We start from the raw sequence: 14427 nt of genomic DNA on the forward strand, positions 1-14427 counted from the left end.
TCCCGCAAACATACAGTCCTATGCTGTGTGTGCAGTGGTGGAAAGTAACTAAGTACATTTACTTAAGTACTGTACTTAAGTACAATTTTGAGGTATTTGTACTTTACTTGAGTATTTCCAATTTCCAATACTTTTACTTCTACTCCACTACATCTCAGAGGCAAATATTGTACTTTAACTCCACTACAATTATTTGAGAACATTAGTTACTAGTTACTTTTCAGATATAAATTATGATATTATGAAACATACATTAACCACTTTAGCCCTGTTTTATACATAGGCTTTTGAAAATAGCAGATCTACAAGCTCACAACGCATCGCTTCGCGAAAACATTTTAGTACTTTTACTTTTGGTACTTTAAGTACATTTTGATGCCAATACTTTTGTACTTTTACTCAAGCAAATTTTTAATTTTGGATTTTTACTTGTAACAGAGTATTTTTATATTGCAGTATCGGTACTTTTACTTAAGTAAAGAATTTGAGTACTTTTTCCACCACTGCCTGTGTGCACAGCCTCTCTCTAACTCCTGGCCCCAGACCAGAGATCTCTCTCCACCGCATAGAGGCGAAAACATTGTCGGGAAGAATAAAGTTTTCTCTGCAGATCTGAGCTCTCACAACCAACACGAGGCTTATACGGTTTAGAACGGCTTGACTATGTGGAGAAAGAAAGGGGAATACTTGGCTTGTTGTGTCGTCTTTCTTCTCGTGTCGCTCATCGATGCCCATCGATGTAAGTAAACTGGTTTGTTCATATAGGATTGAACCGCGTTGGAGCAACATGTATTATACTGCTACTGCTGGTAAAGACATGTTGTATTGTTCACCCATGGGATTAAAACGTTTTGATTGCATTTCAAAGCTAATAATGGTAATAATCTGATCTGATGAAACTAGAATCAACCAGTCGTGGAAAGTAACTAAGTACATGTACTCAAGTACTGTACTTACTACAACTAAGTTGAGGTATTTTTTTTACTTTACTGGAGTATTTATTTCCAATTTTCAGTAGGCTACTTTTACTTCTACTCCACTACATCTCAGAGGCAAATATTGTACTTTTTACTCCACTAGGCCTACAATTATTTGAAAACTTGTAGCTCCATAAAGAACCTCTCACTCCGCTATACAGCTCCGAGATGAGGTTCTATGTCGTTACCTTCCAGAATCGGGTGAACGTCCGCCAAGGCTCCGCTGTTTACCCTTTTGTATATGTTGTATCCCAAAACTAATGGTAGATTCCAAGCCGCACGGATGTTTAAAGTTTGGTTCGGCGCATACAATTTTAGGAACGGAGCGAAACTACCCGTTTAAATCGCTTATTTAGTCAGCCTGTGGCCATGTTTCCCATTCAACCCGGAAAACCCCCCTACGTCCGCTGCCAGTACTGCTCCCGGTTTGGCTACAATGGGAAACATGGCCACAGGCTGACTAAATAAGCGATTTAAACGGGTAGTTTCGCTCCGTTCCTAAAATTGTATGCGCCGAACCAAACTTTAAACATCCGTGCAGCTTGGAATCTACCATTAGTTTTGGGATACAACATATACAAAAGGGTAAACAGCGGAGCCTTGGCGGACGTTCACCCGATTCTGGAAGGTAACGACATAGAACCTCATCTCGGAGCTGTATAGCGGAGTGAGAGGTTCTTTATGGAACTAGAAAACTTGCAGCTACAGTTAAGTACATTTTGAATTCCGGACTTTTACTTGTAACAGAGTATTTCTACATTGCAGCATTGATACTTGTACAAGTAGCCTACAAAATGTGTATAACTATAAGATTTAAAGAAAGACAAAGGAAGGTATGAATGTGTTCTTCGACAATGACATGATGTAATTCATGATTAATTACTTGATTATTAACAAATGAAAATGGGTAGCGCATGTAGAGAACATGAGCGACATATTGAACTAATATCCTACACTGCAGGCGGGCTGAGGTCATTTCTGGTAAATCACGGTTTCGCAATGAGCATTTACACTAAAACTGGGGGTTTGGGAACCTTAGGGGTCCTCAGAGTTACTACAGGGGGTCCTCCAAATCTTTGTGTGATAGGATTCTGAGAGGAGTGAGGGGAACATTAGCCAAAAAATAGCAGATCTACAAGCACACAACGCCTTGCCTGAGAGGCTTTGTGTGCTTGTAGATCTGCTATGTTTGGCAAAGAGGTTTGGTGTAGAGGAGACAAAAGAGCAAACCAAGTACAGAGCCAATGGTCAAGTTTAGTATTGAGGATTTAAGTGATTAAATGTCTGAAAATACACATTAATATTAATTAATAGAAAAGCTAATGTGTAAAACATATTGATATTTTTTTAAATGTATACAACATTGATGTGCTGTCAAACAAGTCTATGAAATCTATACAAAAGTTTAATCTGCAACACAATTCTATACAATATGTAGTGGTTCATCTCTCTCTCTCTCAGCTAAGGGCTTCTTGGCCTGAAAAACATTGAAGGCCCCTGCACTAAATCATTGAGTTGGCCTGGGGTACTTTATCCATCAGCCACATCACTCACCTGATAGAAGTTAGAATACATATGATTTTGATGGCATCAGTTGTTGTTATGCAGGCTAATCAAGCATTCAATTAAAACTGAGCTGCACTGTCAGTGTTTAAATGCCCAGGAGCAGGAGTGTGTCACTTGCTGATGGTAATGTTGTGTGTGTGTGTGTGTGTGTGTGTGTGTGTGTGTGTGTGTGTGTGTGTGTGTGTGTGTGTGTGTGTGTGTGTGTGTGTGTGTGTGTGTGTGTGTGTGTGTGCACGCGTGCCATGCTGTTGGCTACTTAACCAGTCTTGACCCCAAGCAAAGCCGCCCAGTTTCTGACAAGGCATAGGAGAGCTAACACCCTATTTGAGGAGAGCAAGAAGGGCAACCTGGAGAGAGAGTGCATAGAGGAGCTGTGCAACAAGGAGGAAGCCAGGGAGATCTTTGAGAACCATCCCGAGACGGTGAGAGGCGCACAACACCTCAAAAGTAATGAGGCGGGGGGCATATATAGAAAACAGAAGAAGATGATTGAAAAGCTATTGAAATCACCTGTGTGTCAACTGATAAGATTAAATGTCAGTGAAGTACAACTAAACTAAAACAAAATATACTGAAAATCTCTTCAACACAACGAGCACGAGGAGGCATCAGTCCATATGTTGAGACTGGGATGTCTACAATGAGTCAATTGCCTTCACAAAGTGTTGTGTTTGTATTGTAATACCTACAGTATACTGAACTTCGTAAATCGTGCCCCTAACTAATACAGTTATTATACAGTAATAAAAAGCTTAAACTAATAAAAACGTAACTATTACTAAACATAAAAAATAAACTGAAACTAGCAAACCTACTCTTGAATCTAAACAAAATCTAATACAAAAAATATATAAAAACTACATACTAAGGAAACAAGAAATGACAAAGTCATAATATACCCGCTTGCGGCAGGCTATTTTTGCCCCAATCTGCAGCACAAAATGTAAAAGTTGTCATTTAAATAAAATCTCAGCCATTCGAATGCAACAAAAATAACTCCACAGAGGTTCATTGGTTGGCTACCAATATAAAGTGTGTGTGTGTGTGTGTGTGTGTGTGTGTGTGTGTGTGTGTGTGTGTGTGTGTGTGTGTGTGTGTGTGTGTGTGTGTGTGTGTGTGTGTGTGTGTGTGTGTGTGTGTGTGTGTGTGTGTGTGTGTGTGTGTGTGTGTGTGTGGTGTGTACAATATCAATGATAGTGAAAATAATTGATCTACAATCTCACAGATCTGCTATTTTCACCAGCTGATATAGTTACTTCATAATGTAGCCTACCCTTAGCCAAGTCAAAACTACAGTGTTTCACTTAGAAATGTATGAACAACAAAAATGAAGACACACACACACACACACACCCAGGAGGACTGGTTGATAGTGTTGTATGCATTGTTCCTGGACAAAAGACCGGTGGTGACCAGTTAGTATTCATTTATGTATGAAAGAAATAAACTATTTTCACAATAAACTAAGTGAGTCCATAGAATACAGGTAGCGTAAGGGCAGTCATGTTAAAAACATCAACAGTGGTGGAATAAGTACTGTAATGTTTTACGTAAGTAAAAGTATCAATACTGCAATGTAACCCTAACCCTTTATAAAAGTGAAGCTCACAACTTGTCTTTTGATTTCACTGTTTGAAACAGCTAGGCTTGAGTTGTAATGCATAACTGCAAGTTTGCCCTTTTCACTACTGGCTTACATGAAAGAAAAACCCAAATGGGTCCATTTGGTTGCATTAATGTCTTTTGTAAATGAAGTATGCAATAAAACGTCACAATAAAAAATAGCAGATCTACAAGCTCACAAGGCGGCGATGCGTTGTGAGCTTGTAGATCTGCTTTTTTCTGATAAAATGCAGCTGATTTTAGCGTCATACCTTACATGAAAAATGTTGCTACAGTGACCTTTGTTGTAGTGTGTATTCATTCATTTGTAAACAGGGCAGTCAGGTTAAAAACAGCAACAGTGGTGGGAAAAGTACTCGTACTAGTGTTGCCATGTATACTAATTACAAGCGACCTAGTTTTCTGTGAAGTTGCTTGTAAATGTAGGTAGTTGCTTTTTATTTGTTATTATTTTGTTGTGAGCTTGTAGATCGGCTATTTCCAAATCGTCTATTATCAAATAGCCGATGCATATAGGTGTAAAGTGCTCATGTAGCCTAATAGTCACTTAAATCTTTGGGCTTGTTTTCATTGACCTGGTTGCTTATTTTTCTCTCAAAATATGGCAACCGTGTCATTGTTTAGACCAACGAAGAAGAAAATGGCGGAAGCGATCCTCTTTTCCAAGGCCCGTGTGAAAGACAGTATTATGTTGAGAAAATATAAAGTCATTACAGCACCATAACATGGTTAATACATTTTATTTTGGGATGTACAATACATGAAAATTACGAGAGTAATAACGCGACTTGCGTCGATAACTAATGGGGAGCGGACATTAGCGCGCTTGGATAAAAACAGTTAGTTAGTAACATCATACAAGCTATGTGGAGAAAATATAAAGTCATTACAGCACCATAACATGGTTAATACATTTTATTTTGGGATGTACAATACATGAAAATTACGAGAGTAATAACGCGACTTGCGTCGATAACTAATGGGGAGCGGACATTAGCGCGCTTGGCTAAAAACAGTTAGTTAGTAACATCATACAAGCTAACTATTAGCCAAATTCGGCTAGCGCTCGGAGGACTGCATAGTCCCATAGCTTGGGAGGACGAGGCCGCCCGTTCAGAGTATGGGAAAGTATCCCATTGGCTTAAACGACAGCCAATGACGCAAATCTGTCGAACAAATCTGTCGAATGCAAATGAATCTGTCGAATGCAAATCTGTCGAATGATGAGTCGTAGGTCTGCCTCTTCATAGACCCGCAGCTTTCAGCAACACACACTGTAAAAACTAATATAGCCTTGATGTAGATGTCCAGGTTGGAAAGGGAGGGTGTGTGTGTGTGTGTGTGTGTGTGTGTGTGTGTGTGTGTGTGTGTGTGTGTGTGTGTGTGTGTGTGTGTGTGTGTGTGTGTGTGTGTGTGTGTGTGTGTGTGTGTGTGTGTGTGTGTGTGTGTGTGTGTGTGTGTGTCTGCCAACTTGACAAATCTGACCTGGTGTGTGTGCGTGCGTGCGTGCACATGCATACATGTATTGTATATGATTTGGGAAAGTCAGTGTAAATACAAAGTAGGATACAATTAATGACCCCAGGTTCAAACAAGTATCTTTCCTTCCTGGCTAATGAAATAAAAGACAGTCTGTGTATGGATCCTGTATTTAGATTTTTATAAATCCAATGAATGTATGAAAAATAAGTGAATAACAAAGCTTTAGTTTGTTTACATTCTCTCTGTTCCCTCTTCAGGAATACTTTTACCCCAAATATGTTGGTAAGTTCACTGATTTAATTGTAAGCTTGCTATTTTTGGCTAATGTTTCCCCTTGCACAAATTTAACCACTTGAACCCCAGCATCCATATTTTAGGGCCTAGAATATGGATGCTGGGGTTCAAGTGGTTAAATTTGTGCTATGATTACTGGTCTGAATCTTTACAAATGGCACCTTATTGCAGTGTGTTTGGGATCGCATCGCGTTGGCATCGGCAACTCCAACAACAACATCCCCTCAGACCTGCGTACCTGTGTGAAAGGTGAAAATGCTCTAAAGTGAACAACTGTAATACTAAAATACAACTGGAACAAGCAGTTTACTGATGAAGACTCACTCTTCTAGTGGGAAGTGTTTCTACATTGACACAGTCATTCACCTTATTAATTTTGCAGCATTAATGACACACTTTCCCCCCCTCTTTTTTACTGGTCTGGGTTTAGGCAACCTAAATAAACTGACTTTATGCTGTCATCCAGGTTAAAATCAGAATAAATGTGCAGATCACAACCATGACTGCAGTTTGAGCAACAGTGTTGCTGTCAATTTATATTTGCTGTTTATTGAGCCTAACATTTTTGGTTAAAATTATTTATTTATTTTGCTATTCAAATCCTTGCTGAGCTTTCACTTTTGTACCCTAAAGCCTAATTCATAATTTGTTGTATAACAAGGGAGGCTTAGCCTTTCTAGCTGTTTTCACTGTTAAAAATGGGTTCTTTTCAATGATTCGAGAATGGCATGGGCAAATGATAAAGTATAGATTAGGTTTAAAAAGGTCCTGTATGTATTGTCGCTGCGTCCTCCATGTGCCCATATTGTTTATGTTGTGTGACAGAGATCAGTAACCAGTGCTTGCCGAATCCATGCTACAAGGAGGGTTCAGAAGGCTGTGTGGATGGACAGGCCGCATTCAAATGTCTGTGTAAACCTGGTTGGAAGGGCCAACGCTGTGAGGACGGTGAGTATTCATAAATGTTTTTTTTTGTGCCCTAAGTAGGCCAAAGTAACGCACAGCTACTACACATGCTGTAGTCCTGCCATTACTTTCAATTCAGTGTATGCATAACATTAATGTTATGATATGATTGGTTGATTGCACAGACATCAATGAGTGTTCAGATCCAGACCATCCAGCAGGATGTAACCAAAAGTGTAACAACTTCCCCGGCGGTTTCAGCTGCCAGTGCAACAATGGCTACTTCATGAATGGAGATGCAATCACTTGCACAGGTAAGGTTTACTAAATGATTATCATTATCATTAACAGTGTAGTAACGTTGCAAGTTTTTCTGAGAATAACCTTGCTCCAGTGGCCCACCCTGGGCCAAGGGTGGGGATATTTTAATGTGGGATATCGACAAATGTGAAAAGCCCATCCTAGTGCTGAGGTCAGTCTAATATTTGCCTGCAAGGCCTCACAAGCATATTTAATCAATATCACCCTTTGTTTGTTGTTTCCAGACATTGATGAGTGCCTACTGTATAACCGTATTTGTGAAGAGCCGGCCCAGTGCATCAACACCCCTGGCTTGTATGAGTGCCAGTGTCCCCAAGGCTTCAAGTATAATTTTACCTCCAGAACCTGCAATGGTGAGACCTCATTTTTGTTTTGCCCTATTAGTTAACTGGCTTTCACGTCTTCTATCAAATCATAGATCATAGATTAGAGCCTGTCAAAAGTTTTATGGCCTCTCTAACCTGCCCCTCCATCTGTTCTGTACCTTTTATTTCTCCAGATGTGGATGAGTGTGAGCTGAATGTGTGTGATAGCACTTGTATAAACACGATGGGAAGTTATGTGTGCCACTGCGATGGTCGCCAGGGTCTTCGTTTGGCCGAGAATGAGCGCTACTGTGAGCGGATCCCACTTTGCGTGGGCCTTTATGACCACAAACATCCTGAGATGCTTTACCTTGGAGAGCAGTTTGCAGGCCTTCCTGTCATTTACCTGCGCTATCGTCTACCTGAAAACACCAAGTGAGGAGCTTTCTCTCTTTCTCACCGTCTCTTTCCCTCAAACACACTGATACATGCTCATTTTGGCTTTGTTCAGACTGCAGACACATCCTATTTATTTCTCAAATTCAGTAGAATCGGTAGGACTGACTGTCCACACTGTTATTTGCAAGAGATCAGATCCGATGTGTAAATTCAGACATCGTTGACCTATCTGCATTGGTTGCTGTGGTAACGACTTAACGACAAAGGTGTGAGTAATGCTTAATTCATACTCTGATGTACAACGTATTGCTCACGCTTGGTGAGTGACACCAACATACGACAAAGTATAAACCAGGCTTCATTTTTTGAGTGTCCAAACTGAGACACATCTAGAAAACAGGGTTGAATCACATTTCAAACCACCCAGGAATGTCGTTCAAATCAGCTATTCAGACCAAACTGATTCCGATCTGGATAGGCCAAAAATCGGCTTTGGGTTGCCAGTCTGATCATAGCCTTTGAGGAAGCTCTGAAAAAGCATTTGTGTGTTCTAAATGCTTCCTGTGCTACTCTACACATTTGTCCCTTGTGTTTCTAGGTTCGCTGCCGAGTTTGACTTCCGGACGTTCGACCCAGAGGGAGTGGTCCTTTATGCAGAGTCCTCCCAGGATTCGTGGTTGATGTTGGGGCTCAGGGGTGGGCGCATTGAAGTTCAGTTCAAGAACCAGCACACATTTAAGGTCACCAGTGGAGGCAAAGTCATCAATGACGGCCAGTGGCACGTGGTAAGACAGCGCTATTGTACAGTGAAGTGTAGGGCTGCAGCCATCTGTTATTATTTATTGATTATTTTATAGATTACCTTTTCAATTAATCAAATAATCGAGAAGGGCATTTGTTTTTTGGATGATTTTTTCAACATGGAAATAAAGGCATTTTTTTTAAATAATTGACTAAATCGATTAGTAACTGTTGCAGGCTGCCCTATTGGACTTCATAGTCCATTTATGCTACTGTATTTAAGAGATAAACAAACAACATAGGATGTATTTTATGTATGTATTCAAATGAAAATTATCTGTAGCTATCACAAGCACTCAAGCCTAGGAATAAACAAAATAAATCCCCCATATGTTTGTTAATAATGGAAATGGAAAGGAAACTGAAAACCAACTGAAAAGCTTAGTTTCTCCAGAAGCCCTTGAACATTGAATGGAAGACATCATTGTTTTTATGATATCACACACACCATATGCACTCCTGTAACTTTCACCAGCTCAAAAAAGAAATTCGAAATAATTGATTAAATTGATCAGTTCGATTGACTGTTGCAGTCCCAGCTAAGTGAGTGTAACATATTGGCTGAAGACGTGCTGCAGCGCATGTGGACAAACGTACAGTTACATTACTGTGGTGTGCTACGTGCAGATCTCTGTGGATGAGCTGGAGAACAGCATAAGTAAACGTACAGTTGCATTACTGTGTGTGGTGTGCTACGTGCAGATCTCTGTGGATGAGCTGGAGAACAGCATCAGCGTGAAGATCAGTAAGGAGGCAGTGATGAGCATCAATAGCCCTGAGAGTCTCTTCACCGCTGTTAACGGCAAACTGGAGACCAAGGTCTACATCGCTGGTTTACCCAACCGCACGGACAGTGTCATCAAACCTGTAAGCATGCTATCCAGAAGACACACGTATAAAACAACGTGTAATAAATGTGTCGCCGTAAATTAATATCAGCTAATACAAAGTAAACAAATACATATTCATAACTAATAGTTGAGATGGTCAGGAATGAATACAGTTCTTCTCGTTATTGTGCACATGTCTGTAGATTAACCCTCGTCTGGACGGCTGTATCCGGGGCTGGAACCTTATGAACCAGGGGGCTTCTGGGGTGAAAGAGGTCATCCAGGAGAAGGAGAGTAAACATTGCTTTGTCTCCGTGGAGCGAGGATCCTTCTTCGCTGGGTTAGGATTAGCACACTTCAACCTGGACTACAGCAGTGAGTAATGCACATCAGCTATAAACCCTGATTTATGCATGGTTGCGTGCACTGAAAATATAGCATGTTGTACTGTGACATGTTGTGAGCTTGCAGGTCACGCAACCAAGTATAAATTGGGTATAAGAAGGTGATGATCATTTCAGTTTGTGTTTCTGTGGGCAAGAGCCTTTAGTCAGTCATTTTTTATATCACAGGGCATTGTGGGTAGCCCTTGTGGCTAGGGATATGCGCGGCTAGTTTGTTAAACGGTGCTGGCCCTAAAGGTTTATTATCGTGCTAGTTGTTTAAACTGTAAATTAAAATGTACAGTTTTTTTTTTATTGAGACATTTACATTTTACTTTCTCACACACACACACACACACACACACACACACACACACACACACACACACACACACACACACACACACACACACACACACACACACACACACACACAGAGTTATTAGTATTAATATCTAACTATGTTTTCTTTTATTTCAGGTCAATCTGAGAACTGGAAGGTAGTCGTGAAGATGAATATTCGTCCATCCACCAGTACAGGCATTCTCTTCTCTCTGGTCTACAACAACACCGTACCTCTCTTGGTGTCTGTGATGACACATGCAGAACATGATGCAGTAAGCTCCTTTATTCTTGTGTTGCATTTATGGACACATATCACTATGTGTGGAGGACGCACACAAAAAGGAAAAAGAATGCCCACACACACTAGATCACCTCTGCATTGAATTTACTTAAAGGCTCAACGTTTCGGTCACACAGGACCTTCCTCAAGATGAACCCAACCATAAAGTGTCGTGTGATTATATACAGCCTATAATTGCAATACTCCACAGCTGTGTTGGAAGTGTGTCTACTATCACTCACACAGACACAAGAGATTACCCATAAGGTGATTCTTGGTTAAACGCTATGCATGCAGTAAATAAGACAAAGCCCAAGCATCACAAATAGGCTATTAATGCTCCATGTGGTCCTGTCTCTTGTATCTTCAATAACAGTCATGTACAAATATGCATGTACATAATGATTGCATACCCAAAAAAAAGCACATTTTGGGAGGGCAGGCCTACCCCAAAAAGATGCAAAAAACTAAAACAAAACAAAGTCACCTGTAAGTTATGTCTGATAATGGTGAGTGATGTGTAAACACACACACACACACACACACACACACACACACACACACACACACACACACACACACACACACACACACACACACACACACATATCCTAGGGCCGGGGTGGGCAGCATATTTTTCCAGGGGGTCATACTGACTTTGATAAAGTGATTGAAGGGCCATTTAAGTTGAAACTTGAAACACGTTGTGCTGAATTATGTTAAAGGAAAATTTCCGGATATTTTAAGTGTTATCTTTGATGTGTCGTTACTCACCTACCGACGTAAAAAGTGGCGTTGTTTTTTTCCAGAGATTCCCCTGTCGTCATTTTTTCAACCCCCTCCGTTGTCATAATGGGAGCGCGTGGCTTAGGGAAATTCGTCTATTATAACAGATGCAACGTTATTTTTTTCTCTACTACTACTCATTGTAGAGTCTCATGATAGTCAAACATGCGCTGAAAGTTCCTGAGAGGCTACCGCTAATGCCGAACGATTTAACACTGGTTGCTTGTTTCTTTCCAGAACCTGGCAACTTGGTGTTGCCAGGTAGAGAAACAAGCAACCAGTGTTAAATCGTTCGGCATTAGCGGTAGCCTCTCAGGAACTTTCAGCGCATGTTTGACTATCATGAGACTCTACAATGAGTAGTAGTAGAGAAAAAAATTACTTTGCATCGGTTATAATAGACGAATTTCCCTAAGCCACGCGCTCCCATTATGACAACGGAGGGGGTTGAAAAAATGACGACAGGGGAATCTCTGGAAAAAAACAACGCCACTTTTTACGTCGGTAGGTGAGTAACGACACATCAAAGATAACACTTAAAATGTCCGGAATTCTCCTTTAAAACTGCATGTATTTGGTAGACACGACAGACTACTTAACAATAGGGCCAACTATTGACTGTTTCACTGTCACATTATAAACAGTTAACATTTCAGTATATACAGATGGAATATGGAATGCAGGTATGTACTCAAATGGTACATTAATTACTAATAATTAATTGGAGTCGAGTTCAATAAATTGACCTCAAAGCCATCAAGTTAAAATGCTGCCTTTTAAGATGTAGATTTTTGGGAGATCATTTTGTTTTTCTTTTAGGACTTCGAGGGCCGGATTGAGATGGTGAAATATGTTGCCCATGTGTGTCCTTAGGCCTAGGCCCTCACCACGCTCTCTCCTTCTCTGCTCCAGAACTTGCAGGTCTTTGTGGATGGGGTCCCAGTAGCAACCCTGGAGTCAATAATGTTGTGTTATCCTGACCGTCTTAGTGTGGAGCTTACTGTCAGTCCCACAGAGCTACAAATCTCAGCCAACTCCTCCACTGTTTCCTACGTACCACCTAAGGCCCTGCAGGAGGCGCTGGATCGCCTCAATGTCACCATGCAGCAGCCCCTCAGTACCTATATTGGTGGTGTACCAGGTTAGAAATCTTTGCTTACTAACTGTTCCATACTTAATGATTGACTTTATTAATTACAGACATTTAACCATCAAGAACTGTTATAATTCAGCTTATGGGTTCGTTATCTTTGGGATTTTTATGACTCAACCACGTTGTCAAAGTTTCATTTTTCATTTTCACCCCTCACGTCTGATATCTAACCTTCTCTCATTCACTTAATCGCTCCTATTTTATTATTCAATAAAGTTACATTTTTCACTTCCATCCCTCACATCTGATCTCCACTCTCATTCACTAAATCACTCCTTTTCATCCCTTTCTCTCCAAATCACTTGGGCATGGCCCTGAACTCTTATCTTCAACGCGACAACCTTATCACCATCTTGACACCTTCCTCCACTGGCATCACCGTGTTTGACCATTCCACACCCTGTCCTGCTCTTTCTTTCTCTCAGACGAGGTTCCGATCTCTGCCACCCCCGTGACTGCCCACTACCATGGCTGTATGGACATCACAATCAATGGCCGGCAGTTAGACTTTGACGAGGCTCTCAGCAAACACAACAGTATTAAATCCCATTCCTGCCCCCCTGTTCATGCGCCAGAAGGACACCAATGATGCACCTCTACTGCACAAGAAGTGACCTCATCCGCAGCCAGATCAACATCCAAAACCTCCCATCTCCAAATAACCACACACAAAGTGACAATCGTTTTCTTGTGCTGGGAACCTCGTGTTGGGATTTGAGGAGGAGATAGGATAGGAAAGAGCCGACAGACAGGGGAGACGGTGGTGGACCTACTAAGTACAGTATTTTCTGTCCATTTTGTCCACACTCTGAAGGGTTTATTAAGACCTACACTTGCCCCCTTTCACCCACATTCCCTAAAAATGATTCCTAACCTCTCCGTAGAGCTGCTTGGTGTTTTTTTGTTTGTTTTGTTTCGTGAGGCAGGGTGAATGTCAGGTGCCAATGAGAAGCAGGTTGATGTAGCTTTAGTGGTGTGCTGCAATGAATTGTATATTATTACATAGGACGAAGAGCTGAGCTCTGTAGCACACATGTGGTGGCTATCAGATGGTTCCGTTTGAGAAAATGAATAAACGAATGGTTTCTGCTAACCAGGATTTGTGATCTATTTTTCATTGTCATGTCATGTGATGATCTTTTTTTTCTGTTTCTGTGCTGGTTTTCAAAATTCACCTTGTACATAAAAGCAATCTCGTTTTAATATATAAGTTGAATGTAGGTCTTCAATATTTTGTTGTGGTTTCTATTTGTTGTAATAAAAATGTATAAAAAATAGTATTTTGCCATTGTTCATCTTTAAAAGGGAAGATTGTTGAATTTCAGTTTTGAACTTTGGTAATCCTCAGCCTCAGTCTGTAATTAACTTTATTGCTGTTTCCCATAATCAGATCCTAGATTGAAGACTGCCAAATTATTGAATTCCATCAACAAGGAACTGCAAATTAAGGAGGGGAAATTGCTTTTTATATTTTACCATAAATCATTCTGAATAATGCCAGTCAGTGTTACCAAAAATTATTTATGGTATAAAGAAGAAAAAATAAATTGTCTACTTGTTTGGAACTGATATTACTACTTAAATAAAATATTTGGAATCTAGAACTATACATGTGCCCTCAACGTCAATTACACATTCATTGCCCTTATAACAGCTTCATGCTGTAAATCACATCACATATTAGGTAACAAGACTAAAAGCCTCACTAGCAGACCCTTAAAGTCTGTATTGCTCCTTACACCCAAATGGAAATTATCTAGTGTGATCGTCCAAATCAGTTGGGTTCATCCTGGAATCTGCCTATTACAGAAGATTACGAGATATCTTGAGTGAAAAGTTGATATCTTTTATATATATTTTGGCTTGAGGGTGGTGCTAATAGATAGGTTATGTCACACAACTATTAAGGGTTCATCTTCATGCATGAACACGCTCAGCAAGTTTCATGGTAATCTGCCCATTACATTTTGAAATAG

At 40.4% G+C, this 14427-nt stretch overlaps 1 protein-coding gene across 1 annotated transcript; it reads left to right on the plus strand.

Annotated features, from left to right (window-relative positions):
- The first annotated feature begins 536 nt into the window (after positions 1 to 536).
- pros1 (protein S) lies at positions 537 to 13728 on the plus strand. The gene is made up of 14 exons (XM_080427895.1): positions 537 to 739; positions 2808 to 2965; positions 5906 to 5930; positions 6114 to 6191; positions 6768 to 6890; positions 7034 to 7162; positions 7394 to 7522; positions 7669 to 7909; positions 8472 to 8658; positions 9377 to 9541; positions 9708 to 9879; positions 10368 to 10504; positions 12211 to 12439; positions 12877 to 13728. The coding sequence occupies exons 1-14, from the start codon at positions 664 to 666 to the stop codon at positions 13038 to 13040; spliced, it is 2013 nt and encodes a 670-aa protein (XP_080284021.1). The 5' UTR covers positions 537 to 663; the 3' UTR covers positions 13041 to 13728.
- Positions 13729 to 14427: the final 699 nt, after the last annotated feature.

This window comes from Gymnoscopelus braueri (genome assembly GCF_963280865.1).
Source record: "Gymnoscopelus braueri genome assembly, chromosome: 1".
NCBI classification, from domain to species: Eukaryota; Metazoa; Chordata; class Actinopteri; order Myctophiformes; family Myctophidae; genus Gymnoscopelus; species Gymnoscopelus braueri.

Coding starts and splice junctions, on each gene's coding strand:
- pros1 (XM_080427895.1), top strand. CDS start 664: ATGTGGAGAAAGAAAGGGGAATACTTGGCTTGTTGTGTCGTCTTTCTT. Junction 6,891..7,033: donor GGGCCAACGCTGTGAGGACG/GTGAGTATTCAT, acceptor TTGATTGCACAG/ACATCAATGAGTGTTCAGAT. Junction 9,542..9,707: donor CGGACAGTGTCATCAAACCT/GTAAGCATGCTA, acceptor ACATGTCTGTAG/ATTAACCCTCGTCTGGACGG.